The sequence below is a fragment of the Coenobita brevimanus genome, chromosome 20, assembly GCF_032717465.1.
Source record: "Coenobita brevimanus isolate Jiangsu-jjx chromosome 20, ASM3271746v2, whole genome shotgun sequence".
In the NCBI taxonomy this organism is placed as follows: Eukaryota; Metazoa; Arthropoda; class Malacostraca; order Decapoda; family Coenobitidae; genus Coenobita; species Coenobita brevimanus.
In genome coordinates this window covers 8,224,889-8,240,783 of record NC_136973.1, presented here as the reverse complement: position 1 = coordinate 8,240,783, position 15,895 = coordinate 8,224,889, and the positions used below count along the sequence as shown (strand labels likewise).

Here is a 15,895-nt window from a genome sequence, read left to right as displayed (position 1 = left end):
CAGAGAACACACGATTAAACTGTGAATCTTATCCGCCAGTTGTTCTCTGCATTCCTTCAGTACCCAATTAGAAATTCCATCAGGTCCTGGGGCTTTCCTTACATCTTGAGTTTCCAGTAATTTATACACTTCCTGTACCTCCACTTTTATATCTTTCATCACCGGTACATTTCTAATCACTCCCTCCCCTTCCACTAACTCCTTTTCATTAGTGAAAACTGACTGGAAACGTTTGTTCATTATTTCTGCTTGCATTGCCGCATCCTGATAGACCTCTCCTTCTACTTTCAATTTGGTGATTCCTTCCTTTTGTTTCAGTTTCCCATTAACAAATCTATAAAACAGTTTGGGTTCATCCTTGCATTTGTCTATTATACCGTTTTCAAAATTTCTTTCTTCTTCTCTACGTATTCTTGTGTATTCATTTCTTGTTCTTTTATATTCTTCCTTTGTTCTTTTGTTACCTCTCTTTCTCCAATTGTTCCACGCCTTATCTCTCTCTTTTTCTTGCTATCATACACCTTCTATTAAACCACTCCTTTCTCCTGTTTTCTTTCCCTCTTACTCTTGGTACAAATTTTTCCACTCCCAAATTATAGAGGTCTAGAAAGATATCCCACTTCCTCTGTATCTCTCTTGTTTCTCTGAATTTTCTCCAGTCCGCATTTTCAAAAAAGTTTCTCAGTCCTGTAAAATTTGCTTTGCCAAAGTTGTATCTTCCCTGTCTATGAAGCTCTTCTCTTGGTTCAACGTTCCCTATTAACATTTGGAACTCAATGACCACATGATCACTTTTTCCTAAAGGACAGAGATATTTCAATGATTCTGTTACATCGGGTTCTTTGGTAAACAGTAAATCTAATCTTGCTGGTATGTCCTCACCTCGAAACCGTGTCTCTTCTTTGACCCATTGCGTCATCACATTATTCATTATTATATTTAACAACATAGTGCCCCACGAATCCTCGCTGCGTCCTGAGTACCATTTCTCCCAGTTCACCTCTTTACAGTTAAAGTCACCCACCAAAATTATATTATTGCTTTTCTCAATTATTTTTTGTAAATAGCTAGCCATATCTGACAACATCTCCTGGTATTCGTCATCATTCCATGTTCTCGTCTTAGGGGGAACATGCACTACCGCCGTATCTCTCTTACCATTCTCTCCATTTTCTAATTTCATATATATCACTTCAGCCCTGCCTTCTCCCATTTCCACAGTATCTACATTTATGTTGTTCTTTACTGCTATCATCACTCCTTCTCCCGTTTTTTCTTTTCTGTCTCTTCTCCACAGTTTGTATTTACCATCTCCCAAATGAACATCAATATCTTCTCTTAATTTGGTCTCTACAAAGCACATGACATCAGGTTGATGTTCTCTCAGGAAATCGTTAATTTCGAGCCTTGTTGATATGAAACCATCAACATTAGTATATATCACCTTCAAATTATTTTTGACGTTTTTTATACCCTCTTCCCTCCTACTGTCCGTCCGTACCACTTCCTTAACTTCTGATCTTTCACAGCCATCCCCCTTAGTTTCCTTCACTTCTATTTCCCTAAATACCACTTCCTTACTTTCATATCCATTACTTTCCAAAAAAAGTATTACATTCTTCCTCTGTCCTCTTATCATTTTTTTCCTTTATTTCTTCCTTCAATGATTTTAAAATCTCTCTTTCTTCTTCATTCAAATCTTTTCTTATTATAATATTTTCCATCCCTGCCTCTTTGCTTAATTTCCAGGTCACTTTAAGTATATCATTTACTACACCTTCTGATGTAAACTTGACTCTCATTGGTCTTGTTTCCCCTTTCTTATAAGGCCCTATCCACCTTACTTCCTTAATTTCTTTTACCCACTTGTCTCCTTCGGGGTCAATCTTGCCTAATATTCCTCTCACCAGGTTCGTGTCTCTCTCGAGTCTCACGAACCTAACCTTTTCTTCCTCTTCCCTGTTTCCAAATATTTCCACACATCTGTTCCTTTGTACAGTTTCTCTCACTATTTTCTTTTTTTTCTTCAGTATTTTCACTACATTTTCTTCCATTTTTTTCTTGTTCATTTCCCTTTCTTCCTGGATGATTTCTCTTAAGCTGACCACTTCTTTCTGTTCTTCTTCTACGTGTGCCCATTTTGCCTTCTGCTCTTCTAATACACTACTCACCTTCGTTTTATTAGTACTCTCTTCTAGTTTCCTCCTCAATTCGACATTTTCACACTTCAAATTTCTAATCTCTTCATTCGCTGTCTCATTGGACTGGATCAGACTCTGTATGGTAGTCTCCGTATTTTAAGACTACCATACAGAGTCTGATCCAGTCCAATGAGACAGTGAATGAAGAGTGTGTGTGTGTGTGTGTGTATTTACCTATTTGTATTTACCTATTTGTAGTATACAGGAATTGAGCAATGCTCGTGTTGTCCTGTCTCCATATCCATATTTATCAAGTCTACCTTTACACACATGAATGTTTTTCTCATGCACCACCTCTTTGTCTAAGTCGTTCCAAATATTTAAGAATATACCTAATTGTGATATACACGGAATGTACTATGCTCGTGGGTTTCCGTCGCTGTTTCTCAATAAGTCGAATTTAACTTTAAACTCGTTTAAGTTTTTAGACGGACAATCTCTTTGTCCAGGCTATTCCATAAGTCTATACTTCTGTAAGGAAAGCTATATTTCTTGATATCCTTCAAGCAGCTTGACTTTTTCAATTTCATTCCATGTCCTCTTGTTGCTCTCTTATCCCATACAAACAGATCTTCTTTGTCAATTTTATCTACTCCCACCATGGTTCTGAACACCGCAATCATGTCTCCCCTCTTTCTCCTTTCCTCTAATAAGGCAAATCCAGTTTTTCCAGCCTCTCTCTGTATGACAGGTCTGTCAGACTGGGGACCATCTTGGATGCTGTTCTTTGTATTCTCTCAATCTTGTTTATATCTTTCTTTTTGTGTGGGGACCACACTACTGCTGCATATTCTAACCTGGGGCGGATCATGGCCACTATCAATTTTTTCATCATTTCCTCATCCATATAATGAAATGCTACTCTTATGTTAGTCAAGAGCTTATAAGTCTCTCCAACTATCTTGTTAATGTGCTTTTCTGGTGACAAACTATCTTGGACCAGCACTCCCAAATCTTTCTCTTCTCTCCTTTTTGTGATTAATTCATTACCCAAAAAATAATTCAGTGATGGTCTCCTGGTACTTTTACCCATTTCCAATATTTTACATTTCTTTACATTAAATTTCATTTCCCACATCCGGCTCCAATTGTGTATCCTATCCAAATCCTCCTGCAGTATTTTACAATCCTCCTCAACCTCTATCTTCCTCAAGATCTTTACATCATCAGCAAACAGACTCGCATAACTGTTCACTCCATCTACCATATCATTTACGTAAATCAGGAACATTACTGGCGCCAACACTGAGCCTTGAGGGACTCCACTTGTTACTTCCCTCCATCCAGACATCTTTTCCTTTATTACTGTCCTCATTTGTCTGTCTCTCAAAAAGTCTCTCATCCATTCCAGAAGTTTCCCCTGTAGTCCTCCTATATATTCTAGTTTCCACATTAGTCTCTTATGAGGTACCTTGTCAAAGGCCTTCTCTAAGTCTAAGTACACACAATCCACCCAACCATCTCTCTCCTGTACCACATCAATCGCTCTTGAGTAAAAGCTCAACAAGTTTGAAACACATGACCTTCCACTTCTGAATCCAAACTGACATTCAGCCAAAATATTCATCTCTTCCAGATATTTTATCCATCTGTCTTTCAGGATTCTCTCACACAATTTTGCGACCATGCTGGTTAGAGACACTGGTCTATAATTCAGGGGTTCTTCCCTGTTTCCTCCCTTGTAAATTGGTACCACATTTGCCCTCTTCCATTCTTTTGGCACTTTCCCCTCTTCCAGTGAGCATACAATTAAGCTGTGAATTTTATCCGCCACTTGTTCTCTGCATTCCTTCAGTACCCAATTAGAAATTCCATCAGGTCCTGGGGCTTTCCTTACATCTTGAGTTTCCAGTAATTTATACACTTCCTGCACCTCCACTTTTATATCTTTCATCACTGGAACATTTCTAATCACTCCCTCCCCTTCCACAAGCTCCTTTTCTTTAGTGAAAACTGACTGGAAACGTTTGTTCATTATTTCTGCTTGCATTGCCGCATCCTTAAAGACCTCTCCATCTACTTTCAGCTTGATGATTCCTTCCTTTTGTTTCAGTTTGCCATTAACAAATCTATAAAACAGTTAGGGTTCATCCTTGCATTTGTCAATTATACCTTTTTCAAAATTCCTTTCTTCTTCCCTACGTATTCTTGTGTATTCATTTCTTGTTCTTTTATATTCTTCCTTTGTTCTGTCGTTACCTCTGTTTCTCCAATTGTTCCACGCCTTATCTCTCTCTTTTTTGGCTATCATACACCTTCTATTAAACCACTCCTTTTTCCTGTTTTCTTTCCCTCTTACTCTTGGTACAAATTTTTCCACTCCCAAATTATAGAGGTCTAGAAAGATATCCCACTTCCTCTGTATCTCTCTTGTTTCTCTGAATTTTCTCCAATCCGCATTTTCAAAAAAGTTTCTCAATCCTGTAAAATTTGCTTTGCCAAAGTTGTATCTTCCCTGTCTATGAAGCTCGTCTCTTGGCTTGACGTTTCCTATTAACATCTGGAACTCAATGACCACGTGATCACTTTTTCCCAAAGGACAGAGATATTCCAATGATTCTATTACATCGGGTTCTTTGGTGAACAGTAAATCTAACCTTGCTGGTGTGTCCTCACCTCAAAACCGTGTCTCTTCTTTGTGTGTGTGTGTGTGTATTTACCTATTTGTATTTACCTATTTGTGGTATACAGGAATTGAGCAATGCTCGTGTTGTCCTGTCTCCATATCCACATTTATCAAGTCTACCTTTACACACATGAATGTTTTTCTCATGCACCACCTCCTTGTCTAAGTCGTTCCAAATATTTAAGTATTTACCTAATATACCTAATTGTGATATACACGGAATGTACTATGCTCGTGGGTTTCCGTCGCTGTTTCTCAATAAGTCGAATTTAACTTTAAACTTGTTTATGTTTTTAGACTGGACGATCCCTTTGTCCAGGCTATTCCATAAGTCTATACTTCTGTAAGGAAAGCTATATTTCTTGATATCCTTCAAGCAGCTTGACTTTTTCAATTTCATTCCATGTCCTCTTGTTGCTCTCTTATCCCATACAAACAGATCTTCTTTGTCAATTTTATCTACTCCCACCATGGTCCTGAACACCGCAATCATGTCTCCCCTCTTTCTTCTTTCCTCTAACGAAGGCAAATCCAGTTTTTCCAGCCTCTCTCTGTATGACAGGTCTGTCAGACTGGGGACCATCTTGGATGCTGTTCTTTGTATTCTCTCAATCTTGTTTATGTCTTTCTTTTTGTTTGGGGACCACACTACTGCTGCATATTCTAACCTGGGGCGGATCATGGCCACTATCAATTTTTTCATCATTTCCTCATCCATATAATGAAATGCTACTCTTATGTTAGTCAAGAGCTTATAAGTCTCTCCAACTATCTTGTTAATGTGCTTTTCTGGTGACAAACTATCTTGGACCAACACTCCCAAATCTTTCTCTTCTCCCCTTTTTGTGATTAATTCATTACCCAAAAAATAATTCAGTGATGTTCTCCTGGTACTTTTACCCATTTCCAATATTTTACATTTCTTTACATTAAATTTCATTTCCCACGTCCGGCTCCAATTGTGTATCCTATCCAAATCCTCCTGCAGTATTTTACAATCCTCCTCAACCTCTATCTTCCTCAAGATCTTTACATCATCAGCAAACAGACTTGCATAACTGTTCACTCCATCTACCATATCATTTACGTAAATCAGGAACATTACTGGCGCCAACACTGAGCCTTGAGGGACTCCACTTGTTACTTCCCTCCATCCAGACATCTTTTCCTTTATTACTGTCCTCATTTGTCTGTCTCTCAAAAAGTCTCTCATCCATTCCAGAAGTTTCCCCTGTAGTCCTCCTATATATTCTAGTTTCCACATTAGTCTCTTATGAGGTACCTTGTCAAAGGCCTTCTCTAAGTCTAAGTACACACAATCCACCCAACCATCTCTCTCCTGTACCACATCAATCGCTCTTGAGTAAAAGCTCAACAAGTTTGAAACACATGACCTTCCACTTCTGAATCCAAACTGACATTCAGCCAAAATATTCATCTCTTCCAGATATTTTATCCATCTGTCTCTCAGGATTCTCTAACACAATTTTGCGACCATGTTGGTTAGAGACACTGGTCTATAATTCAGGGGTTCTTCCCTGTTTCCTCCCTTGTAAATTGGTACCACATTTGCCCTCTTCCATTCTTTTGGCACTTTCCCCTCTTCCAGTGAGCATACAATTAAGCTGTGAATTTTATCCGCCAGTTGTTCTCTGCATTCCTTCAGTACCCAATTAGAAATTCCATCAGGTCCTGGGGCTTTCCTTACATCTTGAGTTTCCAGTAATTTATACACTTCCTGTACCTCCACTTTTATATCTTTCATCACTGGAACATTTCTAATCACTCCCTCCCCTTCCACAAGCTCCTTTTCCTTAGTGAAAACTGACTGGAAACGTTTGTTCATTATTTATGCTTGCATTGCCGCATCCTTAAAGACCTCTCCTTCTACTTTCAGCTTGATGATTCCTTCCTTTTGTTTCAGTTTGCCATTAACAAATCTATAAAACAGTTTGGGTTCATCCTTGCATTTGTCAATTATACCTTTTTCAAAATTTCTTTCTTCTTCTCTACGTATTCTTGTGTATTCATTTCTTGTTCTTTTATATTCTTCCTTTGTTCTGTCGTTACCTCTGTTTCTCCAATTGTTCCACGCCTTATCTCTCTCTTTTTTTGCTATCATACACCTTCTATTAAACCACTCCTTTTTCCTGTTTTCTTTCCCTCTTACTCTTGGTACAAATTTTTCCACTCCCAAATTATAGAGGTCTAGAAAGATATCCCACTTCCTCTGTATCTCTCTTGTTTCTCTGAATTTTCTCCAATCCGCATTTTCAAAAAAGTTTCTCAATCCTGTAAAATTTGCTTTCCCAAAGTTGTATCTTCCCTGTCTATGAAGCTCGTCTCTTGGCTCGACGTTTCCTATTAACATCTGGAACTCAATGACCATGTGATCACTTTTTCCCAAAGGACAGAGATATTCTAATGATTCTATTACATCGGGTTCTTTGGTGAACAGTAAGGAGTATGTGTGGAGTGACGCATATGGATCGAGTGAGAAGTGATGAAGTGCGAAGGAGAACTGGAGTTGTGCGGAAGATGGCTGAACCAGTTGAGCGGAGGGTGTTGCAATGGTTTGGGCATATGGAGAGAATGGATGAAGTGCGATTGGTGAAAAAGATGACTGGATTGGATGTGAGAGCTGCAAGGCTGAGAGGAAGACCACAAATAGGATGGATGGACAGTGTGAAGAGAGGGTTGGATGCGAGAGGGATGTCTGTTGAGCAAGGAAGAGTGGCTGCATGTGATAGGAATGATTGGAGAGAGATTGCCAATGAATAAGTGGTGATGCGGCCCTGAGGGGATTCTCCCGCATTTGGTCTGACCAGCTGATCAGGTTAGGTGCGGGTAAGGGGATGGGACCATTATGATGTGGCAGGGGTAAACCAGCTCTGCTGCAGATGTCGCTGATTGCATTGTGTAGTTGACCCTCGTGCGGTGTGGTGCGGTCAGGATCTATCCAATCTCGCCTTGAGGCTAAGTATGAGTAAATGTGTGTGTGTGTGTGTGTGTGTGTGTGTGTGTGTGTGTGTGTTTCTTTCTTTTAATCAGCACCTTCATGTTGTTCTGTCTGAACCACTCCTATCATATCTATCTATCTATCTATAGCCCGACGCCCTAATCCCTCAAAGGGTGGCCGCAGACAAAACGCCTCCAAGTCACTCTGTCACCCACCAATTGACTACCCTCCCCCCAACTCACCCCGCCCTCCCTCATATACCTCTCAACTCCATCCCTCCACCTCATCCTCGGTCTACCCCTCCCTCTCCCTCCCTCCACCTCACCTACATACACCCTCTTAGTCAGTCTTTCATTCTCCATTCTCTCCACATGTCCAAACCACCTCAGTGTATTTCTCCTAATCTTTTCAACCACATCCACATCTACCCCACAACGTTCCTTCACTTCTTCATTCGTCAACCTGTCCCTCCACGTCACTCCACATGCTCCTCTCAAGTAACTCATTTCCACTGCTCTCACTCTTGACTTGTTCCCCTCTTGCAAGGTCCACGCCTCGCTTCCATATGTCAGGGTAGGGATCACAATACCATCATGCAGTGACTTCTTAACTTCCATACTCACCTCCCTATTTCTCATCAAGGCTTTCAGTGTACCAACAACCTTTCTTCCCTGCTGTACCCTTTCACGTACTTCATCCCCCAAAGTTCCATCCTTACTCATCACACTACCCAAGTACTTGAATGCACTCACATTCTCCATATCCTCACCATCCAACCTCACTGCACACTCTGTGACTTCATTCCTCTCAAACACCATAACTTTACTTTTGTTTACATTAACTTTCAGCTTCCTCCTCCTACACACTGTCCCAAATTCATTCACCAAACCTTGCAACTCCCATTCATCTTCACTTAACAATACTGTATCATCAGCAAACAGCAACACCGGAAGCTTCCAAATCTCACCCTCATTCATTAGGGCCACCCCCACATCCACTGCCCTACCTTGCATCTCCTTTACAACCCCATCCATATATATATTAAACAGCCATGGAGACATCACACACCCCTGTTTCAGTCCCACATTGAGATCAAAGAACTCACTCAGCTCACCATCCACTCGCACCGTAGCCCTAGCTCCTTCGTACATACTCTTCACAGCACTGAACAATTTCCCCTCCACTCCATATATTCTTAATACCTTCCACATACCTTGCCTATCTATTCTGTCATAAGCTTTCTCCAAGTCCATGAAGGCAGCATACACTTTCCTTCCCTTCTCTAGATACTTCTCCACTAAACATCTTAGAACAAATATCTGATCTACACACCCTTTTCCCTTCCTAAATCCCCCTTGTTCTTCTCCAACTAGCTCCTCTGTCATATGCCTAACCCTATCAATGACTATTCTACCATATATTTTACCAGTCACACTAAGAAGGCAAATACCCCTATGGTTACCACATACTTCTCTCTCCCCTTTTCCTTTGTACAGAGGAACAATTATACCTGATTTCCAGTCCTCTGGAACCCTTCCCTCTTCCCAAGCCAATCTACACAACTTCCATATCCACTCCACAACAATCTCACCCCCATACCTAAGCATTTCACCACACACTCCATCAATTCCTGGGGCCTTTCCCAGCTTAATCTTCTTCATCGCTTCCTCTACTTCCGACCTACTGATCTCTTCCTCCCTCCTCTCATCTCTTCTTCTCCCAGCCATTCCCCAACCACTTATACTCACACTGCTCTCACTCTCTACATTCAACAAATCCTCAAAGTGCTCCTTCCATCTCCTCAATTTCTCTCTCTTCTCCACCAACAATCTATTATTCCTGTCTTTCACTCCTCTACTATTTCCCCTTTCACACTGCCTTACTTTCTTTACCTCCTTCCAAAACAATTTCTTACTCTCCCTCCATTTCACACTCAGATTCCTTCCAAACTCTTCATCCACTTTCTTCTTACTCTCCTTCACCAGTCTCTTAACCTCCCTTCTCCTGCTCACATATACCTCTCTCTTCTCTCTCTCATCTTCTCTCCTACCTCTACTCGCCAACCATTCACCATATGCCTTCTTCTTTTGTTCCACAGCTCGTTTCACCTCATCATTCCACCATGCTGTCCCTTGCACACCCTTGCATCTCCTCCTCACTCCACAAACCGCCTCACACGCTGCGCCTATCTCTTCCGTGAATATCTTACATACGTCTTCCACCCCTTCCATCTGCTCTAGCTCATACCTTCCCAATCTTTCTTCCACTATGCTCTTATACTCTGTCATTTTCTCACTATCTTGCAGTTTCTCCACTCTTCTCACAGGAGCTGCTTCCTCCTGTCTTCCCCTTCGTCTCCTCAACCACTTTCTTTGCAGCTCTACCTTGGCCATCACTAAGTGATGGTCCGAGACTCCATTCCCCCACCCTCTCCACACTCTTGCATCCAACACTTGTCTTCTCATTCGCTCATACACACACACGTAGTCTATCATTGCCTTTCGTTCAACAAGTTCACCATCCATCCTCCTCATTACTCTCCATGTATACCGGTGGATCATCTTATGACGAAAGTAGGTGTTGGCTATTGCCAACCCCTTACCAGCACAGATGTCCACCAAAGCACTACCATTCCCATCTACTTCAGCTGGCACACCCCACTGACCAACCACTCCGTCCACTCGTACATTCCCAACTTTGCCATTCATGTCTCCAATCAACAGCACTCTCTCGCTCCTCTCAAACTTGTCCATACATGCTTCTACTCTCGCCCAAAACTCATCTTTCACTCTTGCCACTCGATCCTCTGTTGGAGCATACACACATACAGTCGCCCACGCTTGTATACCTACTTTCATCCTCACCCATACAATCCTTGCACCCACTGTTCCATACTCTCTTATATTCTCCTTCCACTTCTTGCTTATCATCAGACATACTCCCTCTTTTGCCCTCTCATTCTCACTGACTCCCGCACATATACCTACACCATATTCCCATTCTCTCACCCTTTCACCTTTCCATTTAGTTTCAGTCAATCCACATATATCCACTTTTGCATCCTCAAGCACCTGAACAATCTCTCTCTCTTTCACTTCATCATTCACTCCTCTCACATTCCATGTTCCTACTCTCAGAATGTCCTTTGTCCGTTCCTTAGTCGTCAACGTATGGTCCGTCCGGGTCCGAGGCGCTTTATTTGCTTTTTTAGTTAGTTCTTTTTACGGGGTGGGGCACTAACCCACCACCAACCCTTTTAGTCGCCTCGTACGACAAGCAGGGATACTGGGGGGGTATTCTTGAAACCCCCCTTTATATTCATTCATAGTTTCCAGTTATTGCACATTCCCAGAGTATCTTTCACCACCCATTGTTTTCCCATATTCTGGTTTGTCGTTTTTTTTTTTTTTTTTTTTTTTTCCCACCATATACCTTAGTGAGAGCATACATGTTAGAAGAATTTTTGCTTGATTTATAATTGTTTTCACTCTATGCATTGACCAAGCAGCTTATTTTTGCTTTTGGCTTGGCAGCCCATTACACCAGGTACCTGTTAAACTTTTGTATGTAACACCTTCAGTCTGTTGACATTTTGTTTTTTTCATTTATCCCATTTGTAGAGAATTATATTCAGTTTTTAATCTCTAGTATGCAAGTTGATGAAAGGTATGTCCAGCTCCTCCAGTTCAGGCCTCCTGTGAACTTGATGAAATACTGAAACTGCAAGAATAAAGTGGAAGATCTTCATTGGAGTGAAGTGCTTAAATAACATAATTGAATCTAATGTTGAAGTTGATACTTATGTGAAGATAACAGATATTAATGATGCAAAGAATAATATGGACTCTCTAATGTCTGATATTAAGATCTGGAGAGCAAAGAAGAGACATGCTGATTGATGGCAGAATATAGATCCTTATTTGAGGAAACAAAATGAGGGATGATGCTGATAATGTCCTGACTCATAACACTGGCGAGTCACAACTTTGTGCGGTTATTTCTTTTGTAGAATTTGGTTGTATATTTTAACTCAAAATCAGATTTCAAGAAACACGTTAATCAGATAAGCTATAATCTGCATGTAAGATACCTGTACTCCACAAGACGACTTTAATTCATAACTTTAATTCATACACTGGCCTTGTCTGGGTGTTCATTTTGTAAATATGGATTAATCATTCAAACTTTCTATTACTGAAGATTCAGCTTGTATTAAATAGGGCAGCAAGGCATGTCATTGCTATACCTCTGAGAATCCTGTACATTATTTCTAATTAAATTGAGTGCCTACAGTAAAAGCTAGAATAGATTTTAAACAGTGCCTTATGATTTTGAAGATTCTTATGTTTGGTGAATGAAGTAGTGTACAATATATTGCAGAATTGTTATTGTGAAACTGTCATGGGCATGCCCTGATGTGATGTTGCGAAATGAAGATACAGCAATCTTTTGCATCTTGATAAGCCAGGAGCTGTTCATCAGTCATCTTTCTCTCATTAATTATTTTCTTGTGTGGCCTGTAGGTTCTGTAATAGATTGCCATTATCCATGAGACCGTTGAATTGTTATCAGTCAATAAGGGGCAGCTCAAAGCCTTTCTCCTTTTTAGAAGTTACAATCCTGAGAGAGGTGTGATGGATTGTTACAGGGTTTAGTTGCTGCTGCTGTTACAGATGGTTTGTATTTTGTATGAGTGATGTCGTACCTCTTGTCATTGTAAAGGTGCCGATTTTTTTTTTTTTTTTTTTTTTTTTTTTTTTTTAATAAAAACCTACTCAGGCTCAGTCTGATTGGAGCATCTTAATTACTCACTGAACCTCCAGGTGCCATAATTTGGTTATATGGTTACCACCCAGCATAGTAAATGGTTTCCTGGAGTACAGGAAACCATTTGGTTTGTCACTCAGTGTAGAGTCACCCATAGGCAGAAAGAAGAGGAAAGAATAAGGGAAAGAATTATTTTATCTTTATTAGTATTTTTATTATTATTATTATTATTCAAGTACTTGGGTAGTGTGATGAGTAAGGATGGAACGTTGGGGGATGAAGTGCGTGAAAGGGTACAGTAGGGAAGGAAGGTTGTTGGTACACTGAAAGCGGTGATGAGAAATAGGGAGGCGAGTATGGAAGTTAAGAAGTCACTGCATGATAGTATTGTGATCCCTACTCTGACGTATGGAAGCGAGTCGTGGACCTTGCATGAGGGGAACAGGTCAAGAGTGAGAGCAGTGGAAATGAGTTACTTGAGAGGAGCATGTGGAGTGACATGGAGGGACAGGTTGACGAATGAAGAAGTGAAGGATCGTTGTGGGGTGGATGTGGATGTGGTTGAGAAGATTAGGAGAAATACACTGAGGTGGTTTGGACATGTGGAGAGAATGGAGAATGAAAGACTGACTAAGAGGGTGTATGTAGGTGAGGTGGAGGGAGGGAGAGGGAGGGGTAGACCGAGGATGAGGTGGAGGGATGGAGTTGAGAGGTATATGAGGAAGGGGGGAGGGTAGTCAAATGGTGGGTGACAGAGCGACTTGGAGGCGTTTTGTCTGCGGCCACCCTTTGCGGGATTAGGGCGTCGGGCTATAGATTGATAGATAGATAGATTATTATTATTATTATTATTATTATTACTATTGTATTACTATTAGCTTCTGTCGTATTTAGTATTCAAGTAATTGAGTGAAAGTATGGGATTTTGTTATGTTAGTGCATAACCAGTTCAGTCTAAGGGCATAATTTTTTTTCTATTCTTTCTGCTAGCATACAGTTTTACTGAGCTTAGAAGAGCATCATAATACTGAAGGAGTTATTGATACATATCTATATCTAACACACTTCAATTGAAAGAATCCCCTAGTCTCCTCTGAGCTGAACAAAATTGTCTGGCAGTATGAAGAGTGATACTAAATACAGTAGACATCCTCAGCATGTATCTGTAACAGTATTTTTACATTATTTTGCAGGAGACATATCATGCGGAAGAATCAGTGCAGCATAGAAAAAGGAGATACACCGGACTGCAGTGGTTAGTACTTGATTGGGAATATGTTTCATGCATTTTATGTAAGGTTTGGAGTCAGGATTCCAAGGGATTGTTAATGGTGAGTGAATGAAAGTGTGGCCCATTCAGTTGGTCATGCTGGTGATAGTTCTCCCCCCGTCAGTTCCTTCTCCTGCCCTCTGTACCCTACTCCACACCATCCTTCGATGAGAATGTGATGATGAGGATGATTAGCTTATGTTCAGTTTTCCTGTGTACTCTCCTTTTCATTATTATTATTATTATTATTATTATTATTATTATTATTATTATTATTTTTATTACTCTTATTAGAATCATCATCATCATCATCATCATCATCCAGACCTCCTTTCCCACCCTAGGGCAGGGTGAGGAGTAGCATCGTCCAGATAGCCCACGATTGTCCACTGTAATAGGCCACGCTTCCATTCGCTCGTCATTCAAGCCCCTGGAATCTTGGCTTTATCTGGTACGCCAAAAACTTTCGCCACATTCTGTAGCTTCACAGAAACACATCTGAGAGTCAATCCAAACACTGTCACATTAAAAAGGGGTGCCAAATCCCTGATCATGCACTTCTTCTCACAACATTCATAGAGCAAGATCAATCTTTTGTCAGTCCCCTACCCTTACCGACTTCCATATCTCTCTTCCTCACACACTCATCCACCATATCCCTCGACTTTCTCCTTGGCCTACCTCGCCTCCTCCCTCCATCAAATTCACTCAGATATACCTTTTTCACCACTCTGTTCTTATCCATTCTCTCCACAAGACCATACCATCTCAGTACTCTCTCTTTGATTCTGGTGTCCACAGACTTCCTCACTTTGCATCCTTCACGAATCAAGTAAATGGAGAAATAGAAGAAGGGAAGGACGGAAGAAAGCAGTCTGACTCTCTTCTTCTTCATTTCTGCAACATTCGCGGCCTTTCCTCTAACTTTCGCTCTGTTGAGCACCACCTTTCCTCCTCTAAACCTCACCTTCTTTTTCTAATGGAGACTCAGCTGTCTGAGGCAACTGACAGCAAACCCTTTTCTGTATCCTCCTACTTTCTCTATACTCATTTCAAAGCCAAAGGTGGCTGTTGTGTATACATACGCAACGACTTATCTTGCTCTCGTGTTCCTGAACTTGATTCTTCTGAATTCTCCACACTCTGGCTTCGGCTTTCCTGTCATTCTCTGACTAAATATGTCTGTGCTGTTTACTTATCCCCTAATTCTACTGACTATCAAAAATTCTTCGACTATCTTACTTCTACGATGGAACACATTCTGTCCATTTCTCCTTTCTCTGAAATCTCCATTCTTGGAGATTTCAATGTTCACCACCACCTTTGGCTCTCCTCTCCTTTCACGGATCCACCTGGTGAACAAGCCTACATCTTTTCTATCCTTAATGACCTAGAGCAGCTTGTACAGCACCCTACCCGTATCCCTGACCGCCTTGGAGAGAGCTCCAACATACCTGACCTCTTCCTCACAACTAATCCTTCTGCTTACTCTGTTAATCTTTTCTCTCCGTTGGGCTCCTCCGATCACAACCTTATTACCTTAACCTGTCCTATCACTCCGGTACGGCCTGTGGACCCTCCAGGGAAACGTTGTCTGTGGCATTTTGGAGCCGCGGACTGGGAGGCCCTTAGGCAGTACTTCTTTGATTTTCCATGGAATGATTATTGCTTCCATGGCCGTGAGCCATCTGAATGTGCCTTGCTCATTACGGAGGTTATTCTCTCGGGCATGGAAGCATACATTCCTTTCTCATATCCTTTGACTAACGCAAGAAAGCATTGGTTTAATCACGCTTGTTCTAATGCTGTCCGCAACAAGGAGAAGGCCTACAAAAGGTACCGGAGCCAACCCACCCCTGAATCACATCATCTTTACGTTTCTGCCCGGAATCGTGCTAAGTCTGTTCTTCGCTCTACTAAAAATAATTTCATCCATACTAAATGCTCTCAACTCTCCAACTCGAATTCTTCCCGCTCCTTCTGGCACCTTGCCAAAAATCTTTCTAACAACTTTACCTCATCATCCTTCCCTCCTCTTTTCTACTCTGATGGTTCTGTAGCTATTTCTTCTA

General features: G+C 41.0%; 1 protein-coding gene across 1 annotated transcript in view; it reads left to right on the top strand.

Annotated features, from left to right (window-relative positions):
• The window catches only part of LOC145391972 (mitogen-activated protein kinase kinase kinase 4-like), a 503,013-nt gene that overhangs the window by 303,550 nt on the left and 183,568 nt on the right, over positions 1 to 15,895 (top strand). Inside the window, exon 21 of the mRNA XM_080266482.1 lies at positions 13,747 to 13,805. Within this exon, the coding sequence (XP_080122608.1) occupies positions 13,747 to 13,805 (59 nt within the window). The remainder of the gene's footprint in view (positions 1 to 13,746; positions 13,806 to 15,895) is intronic.